Raw genomic sequence first — 20749 nt, 5'->3', positions numbered from 1 at the left:
GCCGCGTGATACTTTTCCTGGGAAGACAACACACAGTCTACTCACCCCAGATAGGGAACCTACAGCAGACCAAAGTATGGATACCACCAAAGTCCAACTTTGGGAGCCATCGAGGTTTTTGAGGTTACTTACAGGAGTAGAAATGACTCAAAGAAAGCTGCATCATCAGCAAAGTCTACCCCATCATGGGTGACAGCTCACAAAAGCTGCTGAAAATCTGGAGCACACAAGTTGGAGAGTGTCCTACCAGGAGCATCAGCAGGCCCAAGCCTCTTCCAGGCCGCTCTACTGGTCTTTGATTCATCTAGGCAATTGGGCTGGTCTCTGCTACTTTCAAGAAACTTGGCTTGTCGGAGACTCAGCTGTGTTTACTCTTGGGGAGTGGGCAGGAAATTGATCTGGTCAGTTTCAGGGAGTACCTGAATCATTTTGAGTTGCTTGCTTTTTGTCTTAAGGAACTTCCCTGCAGGATAGAATGTTTCCATCTCAGAGGAAACTTTTACGCAACAACCTTGCACACACACACACACACACACACACACACACACACACACACGTAGAAGGAAAAAATCAGATATATAGTTATGTAAGTTCAGACCAGAGGTAATGGTTGCCAGTCTGGGGTAGGAACTGTGGGAGAGGCAGGTGCCTTTAAGGTTGTCTTGGAGATGGAGCGGATTGAAATTGCTGATGGATTAGATCTGCAGCTGAAGGAATGGAAAGGCACAGAAATAGCTCTTAGGTTTCTGGCTTGTGCAATAGGGACAGGTGTAAAAATGGGGAAAGGGTGTAAAAAGGGAATAGAAGTTTAGTTTTGAAAACATTAAAGTTATATCCAGAAGTTATGTTATATCCAACTGTTTCATTCATATTACCCTGGCTACTTTAGCCACTCATAACTTCTTAATATTTTTTATTTTTTGACACAGGGTTTCTCTGTGTAACAGTCCTGGCTGTCCTGGAACTCACTCTCTAGACCAGACTGGGCTCGAACTCAGAGAGATCTGCCTGCTTCTACCTCCCAAGTGCTGAGATTAAAGGCATGCACCACCACCGCCTGGCTCATCTTTATTTTTTATATGGAAGTGTGTGTGTGTGTGTGTGTGTGTGTGTGTGTGTGTGTGTGTGGTGTCTGAGACAGGGTCTTGACACATAAACCAGTAGACCAGGCCAGCCTTGCCCTCACAGAGATCTGCCTGCTTCTGCCCCTGGTGCTGGGATTAAAGTCGTGTGCCACCACAGCCAGGTGACACATTGCTTTATGAGATTTAACACTTTTTAGCATTTCTTCCGTATACTCCAAAGTCCATCCTGCCCCACCTTTTCATTTCTTCTTCCTTATGGCCCTTTTTCTTTTTGGTGCTGCACAGATTAAGCACACACTCTTCCACGGAATGAAGGCCCTGATTTCTTCTCCCCAGATCTTCCACTTTTCCAGGTTTCATCCCCCTCCCTTTCCCCCATGATCCAAGTAGCCAGAAAGTCCTGTTGAGCTCCCTCCCTATGCACTGCAGCTCCCTTTCTCTTCCCACTGCTGCCTCCCTAGCTTAAATCGGTGACTACTCCTTATCTGGACGTGCCAGTCTTTCAAATAAACAATTTTCATACACACTGCTGTTGTAGAATTTTTTCTGAAGATTCTAAGGACTCGGGGTCTAGCACACTTTCCTGGCAGACACAGAGCTCTTTCATCCTCAGCATTACAAAAATGCCCCCCACCTTTCCAAGAGAATGGAGTGTGTTTGTTACTCTAATACTTGAAGCCTTTTCTGATCTGGTCTGTTCTGCTAAAATAGAGTTCTGCTTTATCCACTGAATCATCTTGCCTGTCACACTTTATTTGTATTTTAAAAAAAATTTGTTTTATGTGCATTGGTGTTTTGCCTGCATGCATGTCTGTGTGAGGGTGTTGCATCTCCTGGAACTGAATGTACAGACAGCTGTGAACTGCTGGGAGGGTGGGTGCTGGGAATTGAACCAGGGTCCCCTGGAAAGGCAGCCAGCGCTCTTAACTGCTGAGACATCTCTCCAGCCCCAGTTCTTTGTATTTTTATGTAAGCTGTTCCTTCCAGTCAGCATGGCGTCCCATCCTCACCAAGCACAATATTGTACATTCACTGAGATTGTCTCAAATGCTACTAAGAACGCTGCTTAACCATTTATTGAATACTCATTATTTAAGTACTTAATGCTTTTTTTTTTATTTTTCGAGACATGGTTTCTCCGTAGCTTTTGGTTCCTGTCCTGGAACTAGCGCTTGTAGACCAGGCTGGCCTTGAACTCACAGAGATCCGCCTGCCTCTGCTGGGATTAAAGGCGTGTACCACCACCGCCCGGCTCTTAAGGCTTATTTTGTTAGGTAAATTAAGCACCTTACATTCATTATCTGGACCTGTATTGACATGGTTTCTTTTATAGTTCCCTTATTTTCTGTATAATGATGCCGATTCCTTGAGAGTACATTGCATCTTTGAGTTCACAGAGTTGATGAAATTACTTGAGTAGCTGAGTGATGACCGCACTTTGAACTAGTTCCTATGGAAGAATACAAAGGAAGCATGACTGGATCCATTCTAACTGGAGAACACATGTATACGCCCCAAGATTGCAAGAATATTATGTATCAAGGAGATAATAAATGGACTATTGACCACATGTGTAGCACAAAGTCAACCTGGAAGAATCAAGTTCATGTAGTAAAAGGAGTATTTCGATTTTCATTGTCAGGTAGATCTGATTTTGGGTTGTTTTCCTACTTCAGTGTGTGGCTAAGAATGACGTTTTCTCTTCAGAATACGCTGTAAAGTAAGCATATTACAGCTTCCTTCACAGAACTGTTGAAAGGATTCACTAAGATAATAACCAAAGTGCCTATCACAAAATGAAGTTACACATGTGGGCTTGTTTCAGAGGCCTCAGTAGGTCAGTTCAGGATGGTGTGAGTGTTGGGGGTCTGGGAACTGACCAGCTAGGCTCAGATCATGGAGGCATCCAGAAACCCAAAACTACACTACCTGAAGGCACACTAACACCCTGCAAGCCAAAATGAAAACATTCACCCTAAGCACTGTTTAGCTGCAGAAGCGAATGAAAGGAAATGTGGGAGGGAGCTGCGTTTTCCAAATTTTGGGGCGACATCCCGCACTTTCCATCACGCGAAAGATCCAGGAAGATGCTGTTATTTTTCTTTGGTTAAATTCTACCTTACAATTTTCACAATCTCAGTCAGTTTCAGGAAGGGGATAGCTGATTTGTCAGAGTAGATTACTGGTGAAATTGTTAGCTCTTAACGGATCGTGAGGAAAAGTAGAAATAAAGTTGCAGCACGAAATTTGCTGTGTAAAATTTCCAAACCAGTCAGTGAGTTAATCCCACAGCCCCTCAAAGCCTGTTCTTAGTACAGTCGGCTGATGTAGCTGGATGGTGGTGGGTCTTATGTGGCTATTAAAAATGTATTTAAACCTCTAAACATTTAAATGGCTGTATTTACAGACTGAAAACTTAAAAGAGTTGAGGCTCCTTTTTAGCGCCAAAACTTGAAATCGCAGCTTTTAGTGTTCAGCTGTAACTCTTCCGTTATCTTACTCTCTTAAAACTACATCTCCCAGCATGCTCTGAAGCTAATCTGACCTCATTTCAAATGGCCCCGTAGGGCAACAAGGCTGGTTAGTTTTGACCCTGCTGCTTGTGCCTTGAAAAAAAATCGATGCCAATTGGCAGCCATTTGGGCTTTTATATCTGTTAAGCTCTTTTTTTGAACTGTAGTCATTAAATGAAGGGATTTGGTATGGGAGGGCCCATTCATTCCCTCAGCTGGGCGAGGGACCAGGCAAACTGTCTCCGGCAATCTAAATAAGAGGGAATGTTGAACAGGGAACACCGCTGGGGCCGAACAGAGGCGCAGGAACCGGAGCCCAGGCTGTGTCCGCAAACTGTCGGGTCCGGACTTTGGCTCAGGGACGGTCGGAAGTGGGAGATGGAGATGCCAGAGGAACCGGCCGATAGTGGGCATTCGCTGCCCCCGGTTTATATTTATAGTCCCGAGTATGTCAGCATTTGCGACTCTCTCGTCAAGATCCCCAAACGGGTAAGAGGTCTGGATGAAAGACCACCGTTTGGGGGGATGGGAGTGGGAGGGTGTAAAAGGGAGTATGTTAGGAAACCAGGAAAACTAGACTTGAGTGATACCTTAAACAAAAATTTAACTAGCCGTTTCAGGTACACCAAGCTGGGGCAGAAGGAAGTGGTTTGTTACCTTTGGGGAGCACGACGGGACGTCCGAGCCGAGGGTGAGGGCGGGAGATCTGAAGGCGGGGGGAGAGAAAGAAACGGTGAAGTGGTGAGTGGAGGTTCTAATAGGCTGGGTTCATTGATGTCCTTGACCACAAGCTGTTGGAGGACAGTATGCCATCACTTGTGTTCAGTATACTGGGTAGCCTGGCGATTTTAATGCTTTGTATTGTTTTGTCTTAAGTTTTTCCCAACTGACAAAGTGACAAGAGAGAAGAGATAAAGTAGTTAGTTCTTCATGCAGGATGTTGTTAATGGGATTTCAGTAAATTGAGCCTTGAAGAGACTGTTTTGTCTTTCTTTTTTCATGCTGATATTTCAGGCCAGTATGGTCCACTCTCTGATCGAAGCATATGCCCTGCACAAACAAATAAGGTAAGTATGTTGACCTTTCTCAACATTGTCACCCATGAAGCCATAATAAATAAAGTGCTGCTGGATAAGCACTTGCCAGATGCTAAGATCTTTTTGATGCGGGTGGGGAGGGGTTAAGCAGGGAAGTGTTCAGTGTGTTTTATATTTGCTTTGGGTTTGGTTTTATTTGTTTTCTAAAGCTGGATTTGAGGATGTGGGCTCAACTTGAGACTTTTAGATATACTACTCCACTATCATCGCCAAACTTTACACCACCCAATCTGTTGAAAACAAGCCAGAACTTAAAAGCTAGCAACATGCATCTCAAAAACATACCAAAACCAACTTTCCATTGATTTCCTATTCTGTGTATAATATCATAAATGCAACTCTTACGGACGTGGCACATGCAAGTCAGGTTTTCTCATGACTGGGTGAGTGACTGTATCATCTAATGCTTCATTTCCCTCCCAGAAAGTAATGTAATATGTTTTTAGATTTTATCCTTAGTATTATTAGTCATTTTAATAATAATAATAAGCCGGGCGGTGGTGGCGCACGCCTTTAATCCCAGCACTCGGGAGGCAGAGGCAGGCGGATCTCTGTGAGTTCGAGACCAGCCTGGTCTACAAGAGCTAGTTCCAGGACAGGCTCCAAAGCCACAGAGAAACCCTGTCTCGAAAAGCAAAAAAAAAAATAATAATATGTACGTTCATTGTGTGGTTTTTCAAGACAGGGTTTCTCTATGTAACAGTCCTAGCTCTCCTGGAAGTCAATTTGTAGACCAGGCTGGCCTCGAACTCACAGAGATCCACCTGCCTCTCCCTCCCAAGGGCTGGAGCTAAAGGCACGCGCCACCACCTCCCGACAGTGTGTACATTCTTTAGGAATGTTTTGCTGTTGCTTTGAGACAAGGTCTCTGGTGTAGCTCTGTCTGGCTAGGGACTGTTACATTCACTAGGCTGGCCTTGAATTTATTAAGATCCACAGGCCTCCGTCAAAAGGTGTGTGTCACCACTTCTGGCTAGGAATGTTTTTCTACCATTGCTTAACTCCTGTGTTTGTCAAGATAATGATTTGCCTTTCCTTAAAGGATTTTAACACTTTTCTAAGCCAGGTGGTGCTGGAGGGGCGTCACAAATTCTAAGTCAGGCTTTGTGACTTAGCCAGAATCTGTCTCAAAAATTTTAAAGAGGTTTGGGATATTGTTCAGTGTATAGAACACTTGTCTAACATACCTGAGGCCTAGATTCCCCCCCCACACACACACACAATCAACACTTAAAAATATTCTATTGCAAATAAGATGTTAAAGCAAGACTCGTTAGCTTGCTGGTCAGGAGAGGCTGACAGTATTCTTTAGTTTTAGGATTCAGGGAAATAAGTAATAAATGTAAGAGAAAACATTTGGAGAAGCTGGGAAACATAATCCAATATGATTGTGATTGTGAAAAAAATTGAAACTGGCCCTCTTACATATTCTGTCCCGAAACTAGCTCTGTTTGAACTCCCAGAGATCTGCCTGTCTCTGCTTCCTGAGTGCTAGGATTAAAGGCATGTGCCATTACACCAGGCTTCTTGATATTTTTATTTTAAACATTTTTATTAACATTGCATTTATTTATTTTGATGGGGTGTTGAGTGTGTGAGGGAGTGGTCAGCCAAGTGCATATGCAGAGGTCAGAAAACAACTTGGCGGGAGTTGATTCTCTCTTCCACCATGTGGGTCCAGGGATTGAACTCAGGTCATCAGACTTGGTAGCAAGTTCTTGTACCTGCTGAGCCATCTTGCTGGCCCTAAGATTTTTATTTTAATGGACAACTTTTTCGCCTCTCATGGTATAGATGAGTACTTGAAGAAAAATCAAGAATCCTTGATTTTGACTCTAACTTTTAAAGTTGAACGACAGGATTTCAAACACCTTGGTTATACTAGTTACCTAAATATCCTACCTGTATTAGTTCACGATAACCTCATGGCTCTACTCTCATTTGAAGAATATACACGGCTAGAGTGGTGCTCCTTCAATTTAAATGGGCAATCATCATGTTAAGATTGATATGAAGCCAGAAGTAGTGGTGCACACCTTTAATCCTAACACTCTGTGAGTTCGAGGCCAGCCTGGTCTACAGAAGGAGTTCCAGGACAGCTTACACAGAGAAACCCGGTCTTGATAAACCTGTGTGTGTGTTCTTGTTAGAATACAAATTGTGGTTCATTGGGCCTAGATTCAGACTTGAGCTTTGCTTTTCTAAGAAAGAAACTCCATGCTGCTAGTGTGTTCACTACCTACCCATTCATTGGCAAGGGTTAGAGAACTTACTTAACTGCAGCAGAATCCAGAAGTGAAGATGGAGACTCAGCAGGTTCGAGGCCAAAATCCCCATGTAACTTGCTTCCTTTATTCTCTCCTTTCTTCCTTTTCTTGCTCACTGTGGGGAGCAGGGTGAGAGATTCTAGCCGTTTGCTCCTTCTGTCCTTCCTTGGGAGACAGAGAGAAGAGAACAAGTAATAGAAACTTTATGTTTGAGGACACTGGAAGGATGAAGCAGAAAGTAAGAGCACTTGCTATGCAAACACTAGGACCCAAGTTCAAGTCCTCAGAATCTAGAGGAAAAGCTGGATTGTGTCACACATCCATGTAGCCCCGGTGTCTTGGCAGGGATAAACAAGAGTCAGAAAAATTGCTGGGGCTTGCTGATCACCAGTCTAACTCCAAGTTCAGATTCAGTGAGAGAGCCTGTCTCAAGGGAATAGGGTGGGAGTTACAGAGCAGGATTGTGGCCTCCTTTGCTGGCCTCTGTGCATGCACGGGCTTGCAAAAACCCCTGCATTTGTGCCCATACAGCCCCCCATAAATAAACACTTTTTACATTTGACTTCTCATTTTTTTTGAGACACTCTTATAGAGCCCAGTCTGGTGTAGAACTTGTTGTGTAGCCTAGGCTAGCCTCACACTCATGATTCTCCTGCCTCTCAAGTGCTATGATTACAGACATTTGCCACCATATCTAACATATTACCTTTTTCTGCAGCGTTTGGCACCAACCGTAGGGCCTTGCCCATGACAGGCAGATGTTGTATAACTGCTCTGCATCCCCCGTCCAGTTTCCCACCTTTTTACTCTAATATTAATGCTAGTTGTCCATGAAGTTTTGTATATGTTATTTCATCTCCACATAAGTCCACTAAACTGACCCATTTTACAGATGAGAAAGCTGAGGTATAGAACAGTCAACTCACCTGAAGTTAACAGAACTAGTAAGTACGGAGTTAGGAAAGGAATTCAGTTCTCTGGCTTCAAATTCTGCTTGATAACCCAGCTGCCTATTCAAATAGTCACAGAGGGATGCGGGGTGGGGGAGAGGGGACAAGGCTCAGCACCAAAACTAAAGCAAGAGACTACACTGAAAGAATTGCCTGGTCCAAGCAGAAACTGATTCAAACGTGACTAGCTTTCCTGCTTTCTCATGAGATGTAACTTACGGAGTAAAGCTTATATTTCAGCCTTCTAGACATATAGTTTTATGATTACTTATTTTATGTGTATGAGTGCTTGGCGTGTGTGTGTGTGTGTGTGTGTGTGTGTGTGTGTGTGCGCGCGCGCCTGGTACCTATGGAGGTCAGATCTCGAACTGGAGTTCCACGTGGTTGTAAGTCACCATGTGGGAGATGGAAACTGAACCCCAGTCCTCTGCAAAAGCAACAAATTCTTTTAACCCCTGAGCCATCTCTCCAGCTCCAGAGCTCTTTTAATTTTTTTAAAAATGATACGTATTTCTTTAGGGGGATGTGTGTACCAGAGAGCACACATGGAGGTCAGAGGGCAACTTGCCAGGGCAGTTGGTTCTCTCCTCCACAATGTGGGTCCCAGGGATTAAACTCAGGTTGGCAGGCTTAATGGCAGATGCCTTTACCCCCTGAGCCATCCTTCTGGCCCCGGGTTAATGCGTTCTATGTGGCTAAACCAGGGACCTTGACCCAAGATTATCTGTTTGAGTTAAATATGGTTTTTCAGTTATCGTTTCCTACCTAAAAACCCAAAAGAAAAAAATCTGTCTTCTTGTCTCTTATTAGTGGGGTCAGTATCATAGATGGAGGAAGTGAAGGCTGGGCAGTGCAGCAGAGCGACAGTGTGTTTATGACTTCGGCTCACTGGAACCAGAAGCTGGGAGTTGTCTTTTCTGTTCAGATATTGACTGCTATTTCCAGCTCTTTGCATACTCTGAGTCTCATGTACTTCTGTATGTCCACGCTGTTATTATTAGGATAGTGAAGCCCAAAGTGGCCTCCATGGAGGATATGGCCACCTTCCACACTGATGCCTATCTGCAACATCTCCAAAAGGTCAGCCAAGAAGGTGATGAGGACCATCCGGACTCTATAGAATACGGACTAGGTAAGAGTCCCTCGGGCAACAGTGGGACCCCAGCTTGTAGATTATGGTACTTAATTTGTCTCTCTGTGTTTATGTAGAAGGATGTGTGTATGTGCAGTAGTGTGCTTGTGTCTGCTGGTACACACGTGGAACCAAAAGTCAGCACTGGGTGTCTTTTGTTTTGTTTCGTTTGAGACAAGGCTTCTCTGTGTAGCCCTGACTGTCCTGGGCCTCCCTCTGTAGACTAGGCTGGGCTTGAACTCACAGAGATCCACCTGCCTCTGCCCCTGAGTGCTGGGATTAAAGGCATGTGCCACCACCACCTGGCTCTGGGTGTCTTCTTTAATCACTCACCACCTTACATTTTGAGGCTCTCACTGAACTTGAACTTCACCATTTTGACCAGGTTGGACGGCCAGTGGTCTCCAAGCATCTACTTGTCTCCACCCCTCCAGTGCTGGGGTTACACATTCATGCCTCGTGTGCCGGCTTTTACATGGATGCCAGGAATCTGAACTCAGGCCCTCATCCTTGTGTGCCAGGCATCTTACTGACTGAGCTACTTCCCTAACCCTTAATACTTGTTTCTTTTCTTTTTTATCTTTAAGTTTTATGTGTACGCCTGTGTGCCTGAGTGTATGTGTGTACCACGTGCATGCAGTGCCAGTGGAGGTCAGAAGAGGCCGTAGAGCCCTTGGACCTGAAGTTAGAGATGTTTGGAAACTGCCATGTGGATTCTGAGAATTGAACCCAGGTCCCCTGGAAGAGTAAAAAAATGCTCTTAACTGCTAGCCACCTCTGTGGCCCGATACTTTTAAATTAAGAAATAATATAACTGATGCATGTGTGCACATGTGTCTGTATGTGTGTGTGTCTGTCTGTCTGTCTGTGCCTGTGTGTGTTATTGAGGGTGGAACCCAGGTCCTGGGATATGCTAATGAGGCACTCTGCCTTAGCTACATCTCAAGCCCCAACTGTTCATTTTAATCCCTCAGTCTGGTCATATTGTGAACACTCTATGAGTCGAACACAAGAGAACCATGAGACTGATGGAGAAGAATCGCTCAGTGCTAAGATTCTAAGGGCAGCACTTGGGGCTGCACTAGCTGTAGTGATCATATATTTTAAGTATTGACTTATTTGGTTTGAGGTTTTTTTTTTTAATTTTTCCAAGACAGGGTCTCACTGTAAAGCCCAGGCTGGCATGGAACTCACCTGCCTCTGCCTTCCAAGTGCTGGGATTAAAGGTATGCGTCACCATGCATGGCATTAGGTAAATGTTTAAATTCTGGCTAATTTTCCTACCTTATCCTTCATCAACAGATGCCTTAAAAAAATCACAGTGAATTGTCAACAGCATGGTCTAGTGCAGGTGTGTCCAGCTTGCAGCTCGTGGGCCACATGCCTCCCACGATAGCTATGAATAGGGCCCAACACATTTGTAGGCGACAGCAGCATACTGCGATGTCAAAGGCACCACTCTTCTAGAGAAACTGTGTGGCTTAAAGAAAGATACTAGGTGGGGCTATCAAAAGACCCGGTCCCAGGCCTGGCTCTGTGTGACCACTGGCAAAATACATCACCTCTCGGGCCTTGATGGACTGCTGGTGGGATATGAGAAGTTCATCTTGAAGGTTTTACCCTTTCTATTTCTAACCTTTGAAAGCCTTCCCTGTCTAACATTGGAGATGCTTATCTGTCCCCAGTGGAGCTGGTTTTAGCCCAGAACCTTCTTTAGGCTGTGCTGTTGACACAGCTTAACCTATTCTTCCTTCCCCAGATCTTCTTTAACAGATTTTTCTGGGTTCTGCCCCCAGGTTATGACTGCCCAGCCACAGAAGGAATATTTGACTATGCGGCTGCTGTGGGAGGAGCTACAATCACTGCTGCCCAGTGCCTGATTGACGGGAAGTGTAAAATAGCGATTAACTGGTCTGGAGGGTGGCATCACGCAAAGAAGTAAGGAAATGCCTTTCTGCCTTCTTACTCTTTCCCTGGTCAATCTCTCAGTTAGATAAACCTGTACACTTGTTATACTGATACTCAAGGGAACCACGAATATGTCTAGCGTTTTATAAGGAGTTCTGAAAAGATGCAAGTAAGATAAATGACCTAATGCAGTGGAAAACACTGAACTGAAAGTCAAGGCATCTGCGCGGTATGCCTAGTTTTCCTGCAAACTTGTCCAGACCTCCCTAGACCCCAGGTTCTTCATCAGGGACAGGGAAAAGGAAGTAGCTAGACAACCTACGCATTCCTTGGAAATTCCCTGTCTCAGGGACCTGGCTCTAGGAACAGGAACAGAATTCGAATAGTTAGAAGATAATATAAATTATGGTACTAAGGGAATATGTGTAGTATATAAGATAGATTGGCAGTCGGGAGAAGTTGATCATGGAGGTGTTGGGAGAGGAGCATGTCAGAGCCATTACTTGACAGAAGTAAGAAATGGGTGTTTGAATAAGTAGCTAATTGATGAGACTAGACATAGAACAAAAGGCTTCAAAAGAATCGAGGAAAGTGACAAGAACGACAAGGTCTTCTTCCGCATCTGCCATCTCATTTGCTCTGTTACTTAATACTTGCGAGGGAAGGGGGATTTTGAACTTATCAGTGTGCCTGCCGTCTGAGTGAAAGAAAGCGGCTGTCTTTCACAAATGGGGTGCAGCCAACCAAGACCTTGGTCTTCAGTAAAAAGGACCCAGCATTTGATTCCTTCAGACTGAAAGGCACTACAATTGTAGCGTGTGCAAATCTGCATAGTAGTATGCAATACTATTCTTTTCCAAATGGACAGATTTCTTGGCCAAAGAAGTCCTTGTAAAACTAAATAACTACAGTCTACTACCTAGACAATAGAAAACTGACGTCTTAGTAATGATTCCACATGGTCTTAAACAAAGAGAATAGCCCGCTTTTGTTAGCTTTTTTTTTTTTTTAAGTTCAAAATTAAAACAGGATCTTTTCTTATTAAAGCCAAAGAATAAAAAAGAAGAACAAGATTTTCTACATCCAGGACTTCTCTGTCCTTTGGGCACAGGGAGTAAGGGAGCCCTGTGGCTTCACGAGCGTGCTTGCTCTGGCAAGTGCGCTGTCATTTCCCGTTTCCCTTTGCTGCAGAAGACCTGCTAGGAGTTGGGGCACTTTCATACCTTGCCACTTCTTACCGCTGTGTTTCTGCCAGAGGCTGTACTTGGAGTGGAGTCAGTCTGGCTGCAGGTGTGAAGGTGCTCGCTTCATTAAGTGCTGAAGACAGCTTTCTGCTGATCCTGTCTGGAAACAGACAGACTGTAGTGATCGTAAATTAGTTTCTGGGCATTGACTTAAGTCAAGTCCGAATTCCAAGGTGTTCTTGACACCCCTAGAACAGGCTTATTAGTTTAGAAGCTAGGCGCTACCTATTATTGTTACTAGGAAATTTTGGGGAGCCCAACCTGGAGTGTCACATGTTACTGGGCAAATTGGGGTTTCCTCTTGAGTTTTAGTCCCACTAATTAAAGAATTTAAGAAGAGACTCAGGCCCCTGTGCTCAGGAGACAAAACAGGCAGACCTCTTAGTTCTGGTCTTGCTAGAGTTGCTTAGTGAGACTCTGTCTTTAAAAAAAGACTCAGTAGGAAGCCCGAGGACAATGACAATTTAATTAGTCTTTAAAAGAAAACCCTTAGGGCTGGAAAGCTGTAAATCTTGGTAGCTGCTAGGTAGCAGGAAAAAAAAAAGAAGAGAGAAAAATCATGCCTTTTGTAAACCACCACATGGAAGAAATCAGTGCTTAGGAGTCAGGGGTAGTAATAACTTCAGAGAAAAAGAGTGAGAAAGCCCAGAGTATCAGGAGAAGCATGTCTAGATTATGGCCAGCATCTGGGTGTATATGTGTATGTGTGTATACATATTCTCTCTCTCTTCTCTTCTCTTCTCTTCTCTTCTCTTCTCTTCTCTTCTCTTCTCTTCTCTTCTCTTCTCTCTCTCTCTCTCTCTCTCTCTCTCTCTCTCTCTCTCTCTCTCTCTCTCTGTGTGTGTGTGTGTGTGTGTGTGTGTGTGTGTGTGTATGTGTGTGTGTGTAGGGGGAGGGGAGGGGAGAAAAAGGAACAGTTATACTTATCTAAGTAATTCAGAAAAGCAAGCAGGCTTAACCCAGGGAAGGCTCCAGGAGCAACCATACCCAAGTGAGGTGGGAGGGTGGGATTTCTGGGATGGAAAGGAAAAGTACATCTTCTCATTGAGGGTGTGAATTGTTCCTCCCATTTGTTCAGCATGCCTAAGGTGGGCTCTAGGCCTTACTTTAATTACCTCTTTCATTTTAGTAGCTTGGACTGTTAAGTCTCCTGCCAGAGCCAGAACTTCTGGTTTCTTATCTCCACCAGATATCCCAACAGTCTCTGCTCTGAAGATGAAACCCTGACGTCATTTAGGAGATAGGCTGAAATTAAGGACTGGGTAGATCCAATATTTCCATCCTGAAAATCCAGAGCTCCAGTTCCAGAGCTGTCTGCCAGAAGCCCTTTAGAGTTGCGGAGTTCTGCTCACACCCACAGGGAAGCAAGGACACTCACTAAGAGGAGATAAGAAAGCAGAGCTCCCTGCCAGCATCTGGGCATTCCTGGAACTGCTGCTCGAGGGTCCCTGCCCTAAGCTGCCCGTCAGGTTTCCACGTGCTCTTCTCTCCATTGCAGTCACATTGTTTAAACGTCCCAGGTACACGCAGCACAGATTCCTAGATCCCATTCCTTAAACCAGCATTGACTAAACTGTATGTGGCAAGCACATGGTTTTTCTCTTTAGTAATGGGAGGTAGGGAAATTGAAGCAAAGTCTACGCCCCCCCCCCCCCCCCGCACCCAACTGAAAAAACAATCTTTGATTTGAAACTGTTCAGGTGCTGACAGGGTTCTTTTGTAACTGGCTTCGTGAAAACTTTACTAGTGTTGAGAGTGGGAAATATGTTCATACAAAATTCTTAGAAGTCTATTCTAAGGAAATAACCCAATCCTGCCATCAAAAAATTGATATCTTGGGGATGATATAAGAAATCACTGCATTTGAAATTTATATAAGGGTTCTTTTAGAAAATCCTGCAAAAAGACTAGTGCTACCGAATATTCAGTGTACAAAGCCAGAATAATGGAAACACTGGCATAAGATAGTGTGCTCCTCGGAGAGACCAAGTCTGACTAAGTTTAATGGGTCGTAAGAGATGCCTTGGGAAAGTCCAGGTTAGCTGCCTGGTTAGGCTGAGCTGCTGCTAAACTCCTCTTTCCTGTTTCTCATTTTCTCTCATTGTCGACCTAGGGCAGCTGACCAAGTCCAGTGAGTCAGTTGGTACACAAATCCAGGCCCTTCGGCCACAGGGTAGAGCACACAGCAACAGTATCTAGGAGGAAGAGAGGGGTTCGAGGCATTTTCGCTATTTGCCATGTGTTTTCTCCCCTCAGTCCCCGTCACATGTCTCCGCCATTTCCCCAGAAACTCCTTATTCAGTAGCTCTGGATGCTATGTCATCGTCCGTCATCTGGGCTTCTCAGTCTCGTTAATAATAAGGCTCCAATGTATATATGAAAATGAATAAAATGATTTTTCTCTGGTTAATTAATTATTATGCTAACTCGTAGCCCGACCACAACACTAGAAGGGATGGGAGAAGGGGCCTTATTCCTTGCCCAACACAGACAGCTGAACAGACTGTCGCTGTTACAGACTACTGCCCTCTTCCTTAAATATCTGCAGTCCCAGCTTTCTGTGTGAAAGACTCATCTACCGACGGTGTCCTGGGAACTTGGTAGCATTCTTTGATTTCAGAATTTGTTTTTCCTCCATACTTTGCTGTGGGTCAAGTGCCACCTGCTGGCAGTCAACTGTTATGGCACTTCCCCCCCCCCCCCCTTTTTCTGAGTAGCCCTGGCTGTCCTGGAACTCATTCTGTAGACCAGGCAGACCTCGAAGTTGGAGATCCACCTGCCTCAACACCTCCCAAGTGCTGGGCTTAAAGGCACGCGCCGCCACTGCCCAGCTGCATATATTTTTGATTGATTGATTGATTGATTGATTGATTGCCTCAAGCTCTCTTTGTAGGCAAGAATGACCTTGAACTACTGATCCTCAGGCCTCTACCTCAAGTGCTGGTGTTACAGCAGGTCTGGTTTGTGCAGTACGGAGGGTTGAACCCAGGGCTTCCTTCATGCTATGCAAGCACTCTACCTACTGAACTCTGAAAGTTTCCTTGCTGGGAACTGAACCTAGCACCTCAAGCATGTCAGGCAAGTGCTCTGCCACCGAGATACATCCCTGACCTGCTATTTCATCTTTATATGTCTGAAGTCTGTATGTCCATTTAAGGTGCTCAGTCTTGTCTAAACAGTTTAGTATTTTATCTGTGCCTTTGATGATGTGCTTTACTTTGTTTTCAAAGAGGCATTTCTACTGGAATCTCTATACTAGTTAATAAATCTGTACTGATATTTCCCTCACCTAATGACCACTGTCAAATTATAGTCTGTAAAGTATGCCTCCATACATTTTTTTCAAAGGTCATTTCAAAGGTCACTTGTTCTGTCTCCTCGCAATCTAATGTGTACATAGTTTCTCCAGGATCTGGAGGACAGGGGAGCTTTAAGAACTTTGAGATTGTGTTCTGTCTTGAATAAAGCCTGAACAGGGTAGGAATGTATAGCTAAGAAGCAGTATGGAGATCACAGGTGGGAACCTAATGTTGCAAAGGGGTCTAAAGAGGTAGGTCTGCGGATAAAGAGCTTGCTGTGCAAGCATGAGAACCGGAGTTCTGATCCACAGATCTCAGTCAAAAGCTGGGCAATTATGATGGCTTCCAATAATCCCCACACTAAAGAGGCCGGCCAAGACACGGGACTGCATTCCCAGGGCAAGTTGGCTAGCTTAGACTAGCCAGAATCGATGAGCTCTGGGTTTAAGAAACCTTGCCTCAAAAAATGAAGATAGAGAGTGATCAAAGCAGTGCAGGATCCAGCTGTTTCCACTTTCACCTTGCGCTCATGAGCAACGCTTAATCATGTGTGGAAGAATGAAGAATGTTAAGACCAAAAATTTACTTGTCCTTGACGCAGGACCGGAGTTTTAATGGGGATCAATGTGTATTGATATTTTATTTTCATCTGTGCATCCTTATCTCCTTTTTCTGACTTCTTGAATGCAAACTGTTGAAGTGTGAACTTGTTCATCTTTCTGTCGGCCACAGTCAGCGCCAGCATAGAGCCTAGCACACAGTAATGCTTGGCGAATTTCTGGGGACCGAAGCTGAATTCCTCAGTCCCTAACTACTGCAGTGTTTGCACATCGTCTGGCGACTGGCTGCAATCCTGTATGAATTTCTTATACCACAAGCCAAGGGAAACTAGGCTTGCTAGTCTCAAAATGCAATGGAACTAACTCTTCCAACAACTCCATCTTCCTCTTCCTTCACTACCCCCTACTTCCATTACTGCTTTCATTTATTTATTCATCCAGACTCATTTGGTGACATCTGGATACTAAAAATGCCACAGTCAAAACGCTGTCACTGCCTTACAGAATTCGTCAATCTCTGGTTGGAGATGGCCCCCCAAAACAGCCTTAAAATCAGTGTGGCACACATACCTATAACCCCAGCACTCAGGGAGATCAGAAGTTCAAGGTCATCTCAGCTACAAAGTAAGTTATAGCCCAATGTGTACTAGATGAGACCCTGTTTAAAACAACAAAAAGGAACTTGTGCCGGGTGGTGTTTGCACACGCCTATAATCCCAGCAGATTAAAGTCAGAGGCGGGCAGATCTCTGAGTTCGAGGCCAGCCTGGTCTACAAGAGCTAGTTCCAGAATAGGCTCCAAAGCTACAGAGAAACCCTGTCTCGGAAAAAAAAAAAAGAAAAAAAAAGAAACTTGTAAATCTACTAGAAATTTTACAGTCAACACACAATTAACTAGTTCCACATTGCGATACGTGCTAATAAGGAAATTAACAGATGATACAGAGGTTAAGAAGGATCTCTGGGACAGTCAAGGAGAGGCCTGAAGTATGAAAGATGGGAAGGATCCCAGCAAAGCTAAATTCCAGTCAGTGTGTGAAAAGAGCTGGCACGCTCCCGGAAAGGGAAAGATGCTCATGCGCATCTTTAAGGAGAATGGGTGGGATGAGCTCAAGAAGACAAGAGCCTCACTTTGGATGGACAGATGAGCAGCAATCTGACTTCAACTACACTGGAAACCAAGGACTTTTTTAGCGGAGTAGTCAGATTGCAACAATGTGGATACATTCTGAACAGTGTGCCATTAGGTGAGTTGATGGCTGAAAACACTTTATAGAAGATGCTTATACAAATACATGGTTAGTTTAAGTCAAACACTCCATATGGCCTCCTAATGCAATTGACAGGTTCAATAGATATGAGACAGATAAAGCTTCTGCTGCCTCTGCTTTTGTTGTCCTTTTGTTTTGCTTTGATTTTGCTCATGTGTTTTTGAAACAAGGACTTGCTGTATAACCATAGCTTGCCTGGTACTCACGATGTAGCCCAGCCTGGCCTCAAACTTCCAGTTATCGTCCTATCTGAGCCACTGAATGCCACCACACCCTGCTAGCATACTGTTTTACAGGGCTTTTAAAAACTAATTAAGTCAATTTTATTCCAAAATATAGTCACAGTGAGGGTGCTTGCTGTCAAGCCTGATGATGCCTTGAGTTCAGTCTCCGGGACCCACATAGTGGAAAGAGAGATCTGACTCCCAAAGGTTGTCCTCTGACTGCTAGGTGCACCCTGTGGCACATTATGCACACACAGAAATGAATAAATGTAAAAAAAACAAATACATTATTATCATTTAAATATAGGTAGCATTTGTAATTGTGTGCGCTATGCTTTTATATGACTGGTAGCTCAGGGCGATGTGTTTTCCACAACGTGACAGCTACAGGGTCACTGGTCAATAGGAAGTTTCCAGTTCCATTTTTTGTCTGTGTTCATGTGTGTGTTTGTGTGTGCAGGTATGTGCACATGCGTACTCATGCATGTGGAGGGCAGAGGTCATTGTTAGGCGTCTTCATCTATCACTATCTACCTTATTTTTTGAGACCAGGTCTCTGATTTGAACCTGGAGATCAATGATTCTGCCAGGCCAGCTGTCTAGTGAGCTGCAGGGGTCTGCCTCTCCTCATTTCCCCACGGCTGGAACTCCAGGCCTGTGCTAGCCACCACATCCTGCCTTAACATGGATGTGGAGATGCAAATTCACATTGTTGTGCTTATGCAAGCTCTTTAACAATTGAGTCAGCCCCAGTTGCCCTTAATTTTCTTTCTTTTTTATTCTGGAGTTGAACCCAGGACCCTGTGCGTGCCTAGCAAATGACTTACACTTGACTATATATCTCCAGCCCAGTTCCACTGTAACCTTACAGTACAATGACTGTTATTCAGAGAGAGAGAGAGAGAGAGAGAGAGAGAGAGAGAGAGAGAGAGAGAGAGAGAGACAGAGAGAGAGAGAGAGAGAGAGAGAGAGAGAGAGAGAGAGAAGAGGGGAGAGGAGAGAGGAGAGGAGAGGAGAGGAGAGGAGAGGGGAGGGGAGGGGAGGGGAGGGGAGGGGAGGGGAGGGGAGGGGAGGGGAGGGGAGGGGAGGGGAGGGGAGGAGAGGAGAGGAGAGAGGAGAGGAGAGGAGAGGAGAGGAGAGGAGAGGAGAGGAGAGGAGAGGAGAGAGATAGGGGAGACAGGGAGGCAGAGAAACTATAACAGACCAAAGAAGCATTATGCAGCACAGGGGTATACTCATATTGACATTTTTAAGATGATACCAATTGTCATTCAGATTGTATGGAATAAAAGTGATGCAAAATTCAGTACAGTGACCCAGGTGACAAGCCATGAGGGGCTAGGCTAGGGTGATAGAAATAGAGGCAGGGAAGGCAGCTCAGGAGGCATTGGGAAAATGGACAGATTTCTTGATCATTTGCATGGGTGGCCTCTTTGTATTCTTGCTTAGGAAATTTGACCCTGTGCAGCAAGAATGACAAAAAAATCATTTTGGTTTGGTTTACTTGGTTTTTTTATTTATGTTTTTGAGATTAGGCTCTCACTATGAACCTCTGGTAAGCTTTGAACACACTATGTAGACTAGGGCTAGTTTGTAGCAGTTCCGACCCTGCCTCCCAAGAGATGGGATTGCAAGTGTGCATCAGCATTCCCGCTGACAAAAGATAACATGTGTGCTACAACTGACCCTTGATTTCCCAGCCAGTGGTCTCCTTCTTCTCCACATCTACTCTACTTTTGGCAACTTTGTTGCCTCTGTGGCTTCTTCCATACAGAATCACTCACCAGGTCCAACCCCTTCATTTCTCTCCTATACTGCTTTGTTCTGCCATGTCCAGCATGCTTTAGGTTATTGCAGCTCTCTGCTAGCCTGCCTGGTCTCTCCTTGTAGCCTCGCAGCACAGGCCGTCTGTAATGGCATTTCCACTGTGCCTCCACTAACTCCAGCAACTCCCTGCCCATTTGAATGGGAACCCAAACTTGCTGCAGCGGCTTCACAGTGCTTCCTCTGCTCAGTTTGCCTAGCCCTTCTTGTCCGCTCTTGTCTCCCACTTTAGTAGAGTCCACACCTTTAGTTCCAAGCTTCTCCGCAGCTCTCTACCCACTAGACTAGCCATCCTGAGCACGAAATTCTGTCTTTTGCTTCGTAAAACTTGTTAAATAACGAAAAACTTAACAAATCCCAGAAATATTGATCAAGAAAAATAGAAAACATAGATACTGGCACAACCACCAAAATTCAATCAGAAGCAGCACATGGTGCCATGCACCCAGAGTCCCAGTGCTTAGGAGATGGAGACTGGAGGATCAAGGTGTGCAAGGTCAGCTTTAGCTATTAGCAATTTTGAGACCTGGGCTTTTTTCCCCCTCAAAAATAGAAAGAAGTTCAGTCAGTAATTTAAACTATTTTACAAGGAAAGAAGAGTATGTGTAGATAGTTTAACCAAACAGTCAAAGATGAATTAATTCCAGTCTTAGAAAAGTTCTTGCAAATAGAAAGAAATGGAGCCCCACCCAGCTCACTCGATGGAATTACTATACTCCTCAGACCCAAACCACACAAAGGCATCATTGGAGTGTGCCCTCCTTGAGGGACAGAGAAGGAGGCGAGTGTCTGAGCAGAATGAATAACAGAAAGAATAGCAGGTGATGAGGTTTTACCAAGTCAGAACTATAGGGCTGTTAAGGAACCTGTGAATGAATTTGACGGGACTGAAGAGAAAACCATGCTCTCTCTGCTACTGCTGAAGAATAGTCATTGGAAGGACAAAAGCAAAAGCAGAGAGACTGGTGAAGAGGCTCTTTCAAGCTCTGTTCACCACATCTACTGTGAAAATGAAGCCGTTCTCAGCAGTCAGACTGCCGACGTTCCAGGAAATGTTGAGAGAGCTCAAACGGGAGGTGCAATTATTATGAAGGGCCCCAAAGGAACCCTCTAGAGGGACTAGAGTCATAGCAATGCAAATCTGCATTTCCTTGTAAAGAAAAAAAGAGACTGTTGGTTGACAAATGGTGAGGAAACAAAGAGATTGGCTTCTACATGGATTATCTGCGGTCATATTTAGAACGTGATCAAGGGTGTTACCCTGGGCTTCTGTTACATGATGAAGCCTCTGTATGCTCACTTCCCCCATCAGTGGCATTATTTAGGAGAAGGTTTTTCTCATTGCAATTGAAAATCTCTTGGCTGGCCAAATTCAA

General features: G+C 44.6%; 1 protein-coding gene and 1 long non-coding RNA gene across 5 annotated transcripts; one reads left to right on the top strand and one right to left on the bottom strand.

Moving 5' to 3' along the window:
• Positions 1-2000: 2000 nt before the first annotated feature.
• Positions 2001-12597, bottom strand: LOC121444661. Of its 2 annotated transcripts, none has more exons than XR_005973810.1 (4): positions 12176-12597; positions 6969-7127; positions 4256-4304; positions 2001-2535 (listed from the first exon to the last, which is right to left on the bottom strand). It is a non-coding gene; the product is annotated as an uncharacterized LOC121444661 (long non-coding RNA). The 2 variants fall into 2 exon arrangements; XR_005973809.1 differs by having other exon boundaries at positions 12191-12597.
• LOC121444660 (histone deacetylase 8-like) lies at positions 3557-16108 on the top strand. Of its 3 annotated transcripts, none has more exons than XM_041646565.1 (5): positions 3557-4087; positions 4613-4665; positions 8914-9044; positions 10841-10982; positions 13326-14880. In XM_041646565.1, the coding sequence occupies exons 1-5, from the start codon at positions 3863-3865 to the stop codon at positions 13339-13341; spliced, it is 567 nt and encodes a 188-aa protein (XP_041502499.1). In that variant the 5' UTR covers positions 3557-3862; the 3' UTR covers positions 13342-14880. The 3 variants fall into 3 exon arrangements, with proteins under 3 accessions (XP_041502499.1, XP_041502500.1, XP_041502498.1); XM_041646566.1 differs by lacking the exon at positions 13326-14880 and adding an exon at positions 15090-16108 and having other exon boundaries at positions 3558-4087; XM_041646564.1 differs by having other exon boundaries at positions 3560-4087; positions 13386-14880.
• Positions 16109-20749: the final 4641 nt, after the last annotated feature.

Source organism: Microtus oregoni, unplaced genomic scaffold (genome assembly GCF_018167655.1).
Source record: "Microtus oregoni isolate MIOR12 unplaced genomic scaffold, Mior012 000136F_ref0000326, whole genome shotgun sequence".
In the NCBI taxonomy this organism is placed as follows: Eukaryota; Metazoa; Chordata; class Mammalia; order Rodentia; family Cricetidae; genus Microtus; species Microtus oregoni.
This window is presented reverse-complemented; position numbering and strand designations above follow the sequence as displayed.

Bases quoted from the DNA above. Each gene is read 5' to 3' on its own strand.
- LOC121444660 (XM_041646564.1), top strand. From the start codon at position 3,863: ATGTTGAACAGGGAACACCGCTGGGGCCGAACAGAGGCGCAGGAACCG. The intron at 9,045-10,840 runs GTAAGAGTCCCT...TTCTGCCCCCAG, and splicing joins CTCTATAGAATACGGACTAG to GTTATGACTGCCCAGCCACA. The intron at 10,983-13,385 runs GTAAGGAAATGC...TATCTCCACCAG, and splicing joins GGGTGGCATCACGCAAAGAA to ATATCCCAACAGTCTCTGCT.